General features: G+C 43.5%; 1 protein-coding gene across 1 annotated transcript; it reads right to left on the reverse strand.

Annotated features, from left to right (window-relative positions):
- Positions 1–828: 828 nt before the first annotated feature.
- On the reverse strand, positions 829–11710 carry LOC310795959 (V-set domain-containing T-cell activation inhibitor 1-like). Its single transcript, XM_083658069.1, has 3 exons — positions 11629–11710; positions 2807–3154; positions 829–2299 (listed from the first exon to the last, which is right to left on the reverse strand). The coding sequence occupies exons 1-3, from the start codon at positions 11693–11695 to the stop codon at positions 2193–2195; spliced, it is 522 nt and encodes a 173-aa protein (XP_083514195.1). The 5' UTR covers positions 11696–11710; the 3' UTR covers positions 829–2192.
- Positions 11711–11750: the final 40 nt, after the last annotated feature.

Here is an 11750-nt window from a genome sequence, read left to right on the forward strand (position 1 = left end):
TGAAAATGATTTACACATCATTTATAACAGGTGAGGAAGACTTAATTTACTAAAAGTTATAGATGACTTACAACGGATTTGTGATATATTAACATAGCATTAATTAATCATCTACAAATGTATATTCATGTTTTGTAAGTGATTAGTTCATCATTAACTAAAGGCTTATAAATGACTTATGACTGAACGTTATTGTAAAGTGTTACCCATTTGTTTACAAAATACTGAACAGTTAAAAAAATGCTTTACAAGATCAAAACTTTAGTTCATACCATGTCAGAAGGAGCTGATGCACACCTTCAGTCTCTTAAAGACAGGTGCGTCGGAGAGATGCAGTACATATGAAAGAAATAAAGAGGATTCCCGCACACTGTCAATTACTTGCAAAAAAACTTTAAACTTTAATTAACAACGTTTCGGTCTATCGACCTTCATCAGGTTAACATTTTAACCTGATGAAGGTCGATAGACCGAAACGTTGTTAATTAAAGTTTAAAGTTTTTTTGCAAGTAATTGACAGTGTGCGGGAATCCTCTTTATTTCAGTTTATACCATGTGACATGGTGTTCCTCTGTGTGTGTGTGTGTGTGTGTGTGTGTGGGGGGGGGGGGGGCACAAGGTACAGCATTTTGATGAATGAGTCTCAATGCATTATGAGTTGAGTTGCTGGTTGTTTATAACTCAATGCAGTTTGAACCGTTTGAAGCAAAGCAGAGACAAAGGAAGTGAGCCCCCCCCCCCCCCATCTTATTACTTTTACTTTATTGTGTTCTATTTTTTTCTCCCCTTTACCACAAGCAAAGAGACACTGTAGGGTACGGCTGTCAATATTTTATTTTAAATGGTTTTTAACAACATACAAACAAGATTCAAGATTCAAGATTTTTATTGTTTTTATTTATTGGTACAAGTTAACACGTTGAGTGCCAAGGACGAGATATCTCGGCTTACATAATCCAACCGTTGAGTGCCAAGGACGAGATATCTCGGCTTACATAAACATGTTTTTTTTTGACGGTGGGACATCGATCAACCCCTTTTACGTCTCCTACACCAGAATTAGAGGTATTGAATGTGTATAATCTATTTTACCGACCCACTGAGTGTCGACATGTCTCTCCACAGTAGAAAGAGGCGACCCAAAACTGGACGGAAAAGCGCGAGGAAGCCGTTCTCATACTGTAAAATTGATGGCGAAAACGCTTTCACTTTCGCGCTGATGCACAGCGGTGGCAACGGTGGGGGGTTGCAAGAATAGATTGGATGCACACTTTGAAACACGCAGCATAAATATGACCAGAATCGCATCAAAGCTCTCAACCAAAACTCCACGAAACGAGCGAGTCCACCCAGACTTCCTCAAACAGCGGCCGCTTAAACAGGCAGCAGCAACTTCGTTGTGACACGCCCGCTGGAGAGCCAGGGAGGCAGGAGGAGAACACACACGGAGGGAGGAGTTGGAAGCAGAGGGGGGTTTCCTGCTGTTATGGAGGAAATTACTGTTCAAAACTATTGTTTAGATGTCTGACTCTTACTGATGCCAAAAATGAATGGTTAAAGTGACTGTTCTATCGAATTTCACAAAAAGCCGTTTATCTCTGAATAATTTTTCTGACGCTGAAACCATGCTGTATTCAACTGCTAATGCTTACATAACTACAAACTCTACAAACTAACTCTTTTAGACAGAGAAAGCACACATTCTATTAGTTCTTTTTAGATGATTGGTGTTCACGAAGTCTTAACAGAAAAGAATCCTCGGCTCTTGTAAAATGAGCCAGAATCCTCAAAAAAAAAACTGGCAGAACCTACCTACAGCATTGAAAAAAGGGCTGGCAGTCAATGTGTTAAGTATCACATGTGAAATTCTTGTGCTGTGGACTCCGTTTACAACATAGTACAAATATAACAGGGCATACGAGTGCAAAAACAACAAGAGACACAACAAGCAATAAGGCAGTAGAGTGATAAGACAAGTCAGAGACAGTGGCATATTCCCTGCACATACAGTAGGTGCACGTCATGTGCATACTTTAGACGTGCTTAAACATTTTAAATTCGACGTATTTGACGTACAGGTGCAAAGACAAACAAACAGGCTCAAAAACTTTGAGGACACTCAAGGACACTTGGGCAAGACACCGGGGATCGAGCCACTGACCTTCTGGTCGGTGGCCACACCCGTCCCCACCTCAGCTCATAAGGATATGTACACCAACAATAATGACACCCAGTGCAGCAAGTCCACCGTGACTGGCACCTCCATTCATGACCTGTGGCGCATGTACACTCACCTTCCCTATGGAGCAGAAAATACACTTGTCAGGTAAATAATGACAGAGGAAAAAAAGCATCCTCCTCATTAAACGTGTGTCTGTGTGTGTGTGTGTGTGTGTGTGTGTGTGTAAACATCTTATGCAGTTTTCTACATGGACTCACATCACCCAAAACCATTTAGCCTATAGCCTACAACCGAGGAGTGGTGAATTGCATTCCATAACACAACTCCTTATCAACTATAGCTCTATGACACATTTGATAACTACTATACTAAGGAGAGGGGTTGCAGCATGCGCGGCTCACAATGCTCAACTGCACAATGCCAGTTGAGCCGGCGAGCGAGAGAAACTCGCGAGCTACAGATGTGCGAGCACGCAAAGTGTGCAAGGCACGCTAGATATGAGCAAGCGATATTTCTAGTCTATCCATCTATTATATTTCCATTCAGTGCCTCTTCATAACCGGCCACTAACATGCAGCGGACTCCAGACAAACTTAGCTGCCATTCTGTACCAGCTAAACTCACCATGAGCTTCAACCTTGAGGTTGATGATGCTGCTGGGCTCTGTGTCAACGTTGGCTCTCTTCCTGCGTGCTCCCTCCATTGAGAAACGACACTCGTAGGTTCCAGAGTCACTCTTGCTCACATTCTTCAGAATCAAAGACAGATTACCGTTCTTCATCTCTCTGTCTGACAGCTCCACCCGCCCTGCAAAAGATGGATCCTGGTGGCTTGGATCTGACATCATGTCTCTGTAGAAGAAGACGTATTCTGGTGACTTCAGGTCCGGTCTGGTCCACTCCAACACGATTATGCTTTTAGGACCCTCACAGTGCAGAGTGACATCCTGTCCAGGGCTCGCTGTTATAGTTTCTGTCAAGAAGAATGGAGGCAGTTGAATCAATGGAGGAAGGTTTTGATTGCATTTTCAGCACACACTTCAAATTTTATTTTGCCAAATCATAAAGTTACAAACTATAAAATGTGCAGGTATTATACAATGGTATTAGGGAAACCGATGGTTTCAGTCAAATTCATGAAATGCAGATTTTACAGAGTAATGTAGTAATTGCATGAGGTCCCACATGATGCAAGTTCCATGACAACAGTCCTCCACACTAAAATGAATGAAAAGTATATGAAAGTATACTACAGAGTCTATAGTACAGTATACTTGGGTCTATAGTATAGACCCAAATTTAGTTATGTTGGAGGTTAAACGCTGTTGAACTCCTGTGAAGGGATGGATGCGGTATGGTTAGACATTTTTATATGACATCATATGTCATATAAATGTCATATAATGTCATTGTGTTTTATGTACTACGATGTTCAATGTTGGACCATGGTTTACGTATGAACTGTAATGAAAACAAATTCCACCAGCCTGGCTGTGTGGTCATTAAAGAATCTAATCTAATCTAATGTGGGTACCACAACCCTTTCGGATCACTGTCTTATTAGTCTAACTCTGAAACCTACCAATGCTTATAAGCGAAATAAGGGTAACTGGAAATTTAATGCCAGCCTGTTACACTCTGAGGTCTAGCTGTCAGGGAGTTAAAAACATTAACAGTGAGGTTTCTGAGGATGCCAATATTTCTTCTTACACCTGTAAATGGGAATTTATCAAATTTAGAACAAGGCTTTTCCACATCCTTTAGTAAACAACTGAAACAATCCACCCAGCTGAAGAGGCCAATCTGCCATGTGAGAATAGTGTCGCAATAAACATGAAGCCTCGCATTAGTTCATTCGAGACACAGAAGTCATACGCTATGCCCCAGCTGTATCCAGCTGTCAGCCGCTGATTGGATCATTCATTCACCAACCACAGCCATTCTCACAATAAGGCGGTCCGTATAAACACGGCCTCCTCTCTCACTCTGATCTGCTCCACAAATGTTGCCTCATACTGCTGCTGCTGGCAATGCTTTGCCTCCACCACCCCAGCCACCACCGCTCAGTCTGCTTTGCTCAAAGGCTAATCATGTATTCTAGCGCTAGAGTCTGCATGGCTCAAAATGTGAACATGTTTCCATGTCTTGCTTAGGCTCCCTCTCTTACTCACTATGGCTTTAAATTTATCTGGCATCTTGTGTCCCCATGGGGGATTTTTGCGGCCCTCCCTGCTCGGCAGTGCATGCTGCTGGGCTGGTTCAGGGAGGAGCATCTTCTGTAAAGAGCGGAGCCTTCAACGCCAAACATAACTGTATTTCCATTTATGCAATAAATTGTTAAATCTATGACAAGAGTGTTCTTGGATGAACCACAATTACTGATGCTGACAAAAGGAAACTACTCACACTACAAACCAAATTGGATGATATTCTCTAGACAAGGAAAAGGGGGCTTACATTAGGGGGCCCCCGTAGCTACGGGTCTACAGCTGCAGCACTGCATTATGTATAGTAATTTACTTCGGTTACTGTAGGCTACTACATATTCACCTGCCAGAAAGGTTCCAGAAGATTTTTTTTTAATTAGCTTTTAAATGAGCCATTTGATAAAACTATTTATAAACATATTAATAAAAATGCTTATAAATGAGCCATTTTAATAATACAACTGTTAATTAAATTGACAAATGAAAGACTGATGAATTCTGATGATTTGCAAAATGCAATTTAAGATTTGCCTTGTTTAATCCATTTTCATATTTTTGCTTATTAATTTTCATATTATTTGTCCTTTGCACAATTCATTTTCGACGTTATACTTTACCATTGGACAACGGTTAGCCTACTTAAAGCACAAGAAAAAGTTTGACACACCATACAGATTAATGAAGTAGTAAGTTGCACCATTTAAATAAATAATTTGCTATAGACTACATGATGTCACGTGTTTCAAATTTCTACAGAATACAGGTGTTAAAAAATATGTGCGTGTTCAGGGACGCTGAAGCTGGGGCTGGACAAGTAAATTTGGCAATGTGGGCTCTGTTCTCTTTTTGTCCCACTGATGATGTCATCAGTGATGTCATAAATCACTGATGATGTCATGATGATGTCATCAGTGATGTCATAAATCATGATGATGTCAGCAGGGTCAGTGGTGATGAGTCTCGCATTGAGGCTAATCATTTTTATGACTGTATGATCTCAACCATGAATTTATGATCGAATTAATGAAAATAAATACAAATTTTGCTAAAGCAAATTTAATTGTGCTTGCTGTGGCGCGACGCTCCGATCTTGTTACCCTCTAGTTAAAGTTTAAATTCACTCCTTGTACCCCGTAGTTATACTATAACTACACTCCTTGTACCCCCGTAGTTATACCCAACTCCGTTAAAAAAAATCGATATATCGATATTGAATCGATATTCATGTGAAGGAACAAGTATCGATAGATACATAAATCCCAGTATCGATCTTTTAAAATGCAAAAAAAAAATTAGACCATTTTGAAATATTGTTCAGAAATTCAAATGTTGATGCGTTGGGGAAAATTCACTGCAGTCATATACATCAGTAGTTTATGAGCTTTATTTGTCATTGTCACAAACAAGTTTAAGAACAACGAAATTGAAGCAATCCCCTAGGTGCGTTTAGACAAGACAATAAGTTAGGTAATAAAGATAATGGTATAAAAGTAACGAGGTAATAAAGGGTAAAAGTGTCTCAAAGTATGAGGTAATAAAATAAAAAATAAAAAGTGTCTAGTGTCAGGTTTGTTCTGTGTACACTCTATATTCCACTTACATTCCCCTTAGCATCTTGCACAGTCCTATATATATTAAGCATCGACATTGAACTTGGTTCTGTGTGTACATTCTTGAACATTCTGGCCCCTATCGTTGCATCGGCGCAGTTTCTAGGCCGAGCGGCAGGCGCAGATCAAAGCAGTGGGCGTGGAAAGGCGCACTTGATATCGTCGTGCTGGCGCTAGATGCAGCCCAAAGCATTACAACCACGCCTTTTAGGCGTAAAATTATGCACCGTCATGCTCATTGGATAAGTGCAATAAACGAATCGCACGCTTGCCTTTTTAGCTCCAATTCCAGTGATCCCGCAAAACCAGACGAAAGCCAAACGCTCTGCCCCCCCCCCCCCTCTCTTCATCCAGCCTGTCTGTCTGCATTATAGGCTATTATTCCATATTATTATGCTTCTCAAACCAATCTAACTGCAGTTTCAATACTGCAAGCATGTAAATACGCTACACTATAGCAAGATCAAAGTGAAAATAATGTACTAAACGCATCAGCTAGAAAAATATAGCCTATTAGATTGGTGAAAGTTTGTCCAGAAAGATATCGTTTTCTCTCCCCTGCTGCAGGTAGAATGATGCACATAAATATACCCTACATTATGTAAAGTCATTGCATAAATGTGTTTTTATTGTAAAACTAAATGTGGAGTAGGGCGAAGTTATTGGAGCGCACATCACAGTATAGCAGATGACAGTAGAAGCTTCCGAAGCGCGTTCCGCTGTCACTTACCTAAATCACGTTAAATCCACACAGGGTATATATAGGCTCAAGAGGACATATATGTTTCACATAGGGTGGTGTTTCATTTCATGTTTTATTTGGTCCAATATTGAAATGTTCGACAATTGCAGGTTGTCTTACCATTACACATTATTTTAGATCTACCTTTTATATCTATTTCGGCTCTATTTAGTAGCGAAATGGAGGACCCAATTGCATGCTGGGAGTGGACATTCACAGGCAGTAAACTGGGTGCTGCGTGGCTGCTATGTGTTGTGTCTGTTTGAGCGAGGGAGTCAGAGAGAGAGAGAGAAGGGTGACTCAGAGGCAGAAGAGCACTGGCGCACTGAATACGCCTGGTTTCAGAGAGAGACAGAGAAGGGTGACAGGGGAGAGGCACAAGTGCACTGGCGCAGTGAATAGGCCTGGTTTTCAAAGGCGCAAAGCGCTAAATTTAAGGCAGGTGCCAAGATATCAGTACGCCGAGATTTAAGGCCGACACGCCCACTTTGGCCCATTCTGGGGCTGCGCCACGCCCATTCGGCCTAAAGCGCATTTGGCAGCCTAAAGCCATATTGATATCGTCCCAAAACAGGCGCAAGGCACGTTTTTTTGCGTTTAAGGCCCGTTTTAGCGCCGAAGGCTTGTGGGAGAATAGGGCCCTCTATGTACATATTCTTATTATTATTGTATATATCTATATATCTCTATATCTATCTATCTATCTATCTATCTATCTATCTATCTATCTATCTATCTATCTATATATATATACACAGTCTATATACAGTATATCTAAGATACCGTAACTGTGTTAGGGCATGTTGAGCGCAGCTATGGCTCTTGGAAATAAACTGTCTCTGAACCGGCTCGTTCGTGCCCTCATTGCTCTGTAGCGTCTGCCCGAGGCCGAGGGCAGCAGTTCAAAGTGGCAATGCCCAGGGTGGGATGGGTCTTTGAGGATGCTGTGGGCTTTCTGAGACAGCGGGAGCTGTACATAGTCTCTTAGAACAGACGAGTTGGCTTCCACAATTTTCAAATGCTCTCGCCATACCGTCTGTACGTTAGACCCCCAGAACATGCACAAGGAAGTAGTGAAAAAAACCTTCAGACCGGAAGGAAGTTAGACGGAATCTGACCAATCACGACACGCGTGTCCACGAAAAATATGTTCCCCCCGGAAACTTAAACCGATGCAGGTTGCTAATGCTAGCAGTGCTTTAGAATTACCATGGAAGCTACGCCGACGAAACCGGTGAAAGAAGACCCTGATAGACGTAAACGATGTATCCGCGGCTTGGAGGAACCTCGTGCAAGACGTGCACTTATTCCAGAGTTAAACGAAAGTGATGAGGTAAGTTGCTAACGTTACTGAGCTTATCGTTCGTCTTACTAATCAGCGTTAGCTAACGATAGCTACAGCAGTATACAGCTAGTTAGCTAATGTTAAATTCTGATTGGACGAATGAGCGGAAGTCCCGCCTTTCAACTTCCTCTTCCGTTTGGTGCATGATTCTCCCCCACGAAGTACAGACTGTATATAGCTGCATCCGCCGGATGTAGATAAGACAGTCTGTTTTAAGAGACTAAGCTGTACAGGTCAGCCAGGGAGGGGAGGGGGCAGCCGACGATCTTCTGGGCGGTGTTGACGACTCTCTGGAGCGTCTTCCTCTCCGCGGCTGTACAGCTGCAGAACCACACGCAGATACAGTACGTGAGGATGCTCTCAATGGACTCGCACCGGAGACCAGCAGTTCCTGTGCGAGCTGGTTGTTCCTCTATCATGTACATACATGATTATACAGGATAAACATATTGTAGCGTTGTCACAAACCAGTCTGTGAGTCAGGATCTAGTTACCGCACCTTATTTGGTATCACAGGTCCGAGGGCTACTGTCAGCCGGGGGGAGAAAATAGGCTCGTTTGAGATGAGCAAATTCTGCGCAGATTCGACCAGCGCCTTGCTTGCCCTATAGACCAAATCACCGTGACGTCACCATGTAAACAAATTTACTTCCGGGTACCACTTGGGGAAGGCGGCAGGTTTAAATGTGCGTGTTGTCAAATAAATGCTGTCAAACCCTCTCGTTGTTTTCGGCCGACTACTTTCAATTTAAATGGTTAAACGGTTGGTAAACATGCTTGTCCGACGTATCTAGCCTTTCTTCTGTGTTTGTTTTATGTAGTGTTAGCTAGCTAATAACGTTTGTTTGCCTGTCAAACTCGCTGTTTTTTTGCAGAGTCGTTAACGTTACAGACAGAGTAACCTCGCGTCACCAGGCTCTTCTCGGCGAGAAAGAGCCTGGTACAGACAGAGCTACTGACGCCACGTCAATTTAATTTAGCTTCAAGTCTACTCTAGTCTGGTCCAACAGGTAAATTAGCTAGTCTGGTCTCCACTAACGTTAGTGAAAGTGTTGTTATGAATGATATTAAACAACAACACAACACGGACGAACCATTTTTGTCTTCTTTGTCTGTTTTTGTCTTCAACACGTCAGTTTGTGCCGTCCACCGCCATTATAATGTGTGGACCTCAGGGGTACCCGGAAGTAAATGTAAACATCCCGCTGATTTGGTCTATTGCATGATGGTTAGAAAGTTGTCCGACTTGCTCCGTCCTGCCCGACTGCGTGAGTCACGTGACTCTCGTAAGAGCGAGGCGGGCACAGATTTGGAGCGAGGCGCCGCAGTTCCAACTTTACCCAACTAGTTGATCCCCACCAACTGCGCCCGACTGCGGATGACAGAGGATGACGAGAAACACATCAAGCTGAGCGCCCATTGGTTCAACACAGGTGCATCACAAACCCACAGTGAAGTGTAGAAACTTCAATTTTATATCTATTCCAAGCTGTCACTCCATATTTTACATAAATACCACCTGGAATGCCTACATTAAAATAAAAATAAGGAATCTGAAGGGCTGTGTTATTTGAGCAGTGAGTGTGGGTGGCGCTAATGCATGTTTTAATTTGTTTACAAACCGCTGTTAAACAAAACGGTAGAAGAAGAAAAGCAGCAGGAAGTGTGCCGTCGGGGGTGTTCGACTTGTTGACGCCTCGCCTGACTGTGCTCGCCTGCTCTCGTCTGCTTTCCAGGCGAGGCGGCAGTCATCTCAAACGAGCCTAATGTGTAGGAAGAGCTGTCATTGGGTAGCTTTAACGAAAGGTCCCGCCCTAGTCCCGCCCCGCGAGCGTGAAGCCGGTCGGAGACAAGCCGCCTCTAGTCTGCGACAGCGAAACGCTGGGCGGTTCCAGCGGCAGGGGGCGCGAGGTTGAAATGGACCAATCAGACGCGGAAATGGAGCAAGACAGCCTATCAACATGCAGGTCAAAGAGGCTTTCACAGGAGGCATGCCGCCGAGCGTTTCATGGTGTGCTGCCACTCCGACGTGCTGCCACTCCGACGTTCTGCCACTCCGAAATATCGGCACTCCGAAAGGGGGTCTATATTCCCCGTTTTTCACTAACCTCTCCCAGCCCGGGTTGCCAACAGTCCCGTATTAGCCGGGACATCCCGTATTTGGGTCAAAAGAGACGTGTCCCGTACGGGACGCCACTTGTCCCGTTTTTAAGGGAAGAGGCATATATATTGCGACCTGTCTGTCTGCTTGCCTGTGTGTTTGTGTGCTGTATGAGATAACGCGAAGGGCGCTAGGACCCTGGGGGTGCCGGCGTGCCGCAGCCGCTCAGTTGATGACAGGGGGCAGGCACAGCTGCACAGAGCGGGTGTGTGTGTGTGTGTGTGTGTGTGTGTGTGTGTGTGTGTGTGTGTGTGTGTGTGTGTGTGTGTGTGTGTGTGTGTGTGTGTGTGTGTGTGTGTGTGTGTGTGTGTGTGTGTGTGTGTGTGTGTGTGTGTGTGTGTGTGTGTGTGAGAGAGACTCTCAGGTGGGCGCGGCTATATTATTCAAGAGTAGCGTGTGGTGTGCCACAATCACTCATGTGGAAAAATGAGCGCACGACGTGGGCATGAAAGCGATGGAGACGGCGATGCAGGCCCCGGCCCTCCAAAAAAGAAAAGACTTTGTTCATATAGTAAAGTTTGGGAAGAGAAGTACACGTGGGTTAAGCTGACTGACTCCCCCCATGAAGGACACTTCATGGGGTTTGTAGAAAAAAAAAAAAAAAAACGTACAGATGTTTGTTTACTTATGGATATTTATGGGCATTATTACCCCATTTATAGCCTACTTTGTACCTGGCTAAATAAAATTTAGCAGTTCAGCAGTTATGTCATCTTCTTTGGTGTGTGATTATTTTCAAAGTCACATTTGAAAGACCAGATTCAAATCACACATTTGCAAACCTTTCAATATTATGTGAAATGTTTCTCTATCAAGGGAAATGGCAATAACAGCTAGTAATGAAAACAGAAAATAAACACTGTAAAGGGAATAACATAACACATTTTTTAGAGTTGAATGTATTTTTTTTTATATCATAGCCCCGGGGGGGGGGGGGGGGGGGGGGGGTCCGACCGTCCCGTATTGCTGGGATGGAATGTTGGCAACCCTACACGCCAAACCTAACCTCCCCCCATGCCTAAACCTAACCTCCCCCAGACCCTAACCCAAAACCTAACCTCTCCCACCCCCACGCCTAAACCTAAGGTCGGCATTGCGGCTTCTAAGGTGAACGACCGCCAGTCCGAATAATGGAAGTTAACGTTCGGAGTGGCAGCATGTCGGAAAGGCAGAGGAACCCCACACTGGTTCACATGTCTATGTAGTGTGAATTGAAAACTGTAGGAGAAATGGCGAACCAAACTTTTGACCACCAGAAGAACACAGAATAAAGAATAATAAAGAAGTATGAGAGATTCCAAGATTGTGCTTGCCTATCAGCAAGCACAATAATTAACCTGTCTCTGGGACAGTTACAAGAATAGATTCTAACAACAACTCACCACCAGTGGAAGAAACCAGGAGAAAGATCATGAGAGTCCAGAAGAATGCCAGTTTCAACTTCGCCATGCTGGACCCTTGCGCTTTTGGATGTATTAACTAAACAAAAAACAAAAAAACGAAA

The sequence above is a fragment of the Poromitra crassiceps genome, assembly GCF_964638095.1.
Source record: "Poromitra crassiceps genome assembly, chromosome: 22".
NCBI lineage: Eukaryota > Metazoa > Chordata > Actinopteri > Beryciformes > Melamphaidae > Poromitra > Poromitra crassiceps.

What these genes read in the sequence shown, in the direction of transcription:
- LOC310795959 (XM_083658069.1), bottom strand. Translation starts at nt 11,695, where the DNA reads ATGGCGAAGTTGAAACTGGCATTCTTCTGGACTCTCATGATCTTTCTC. An exon ending in CCTGGTTTCTTCCACTGGTG is followed by an intron (nt 3,155 to 11,628) that starts GTGAGTTGTTGT and finishes TCTTCTTGACAG; the next exon opens with AAACTATAACAGCGAGCCCT. An exon ending in CCTCAAGGTTGAAGCTCATG is followed by an intron (nt 2,300 to 2,806) that starts GTGAGTTTAGCT and finishes TCTGCTCCATAG; the next exon opens with GGAAGGTGAGTGTACATGCG.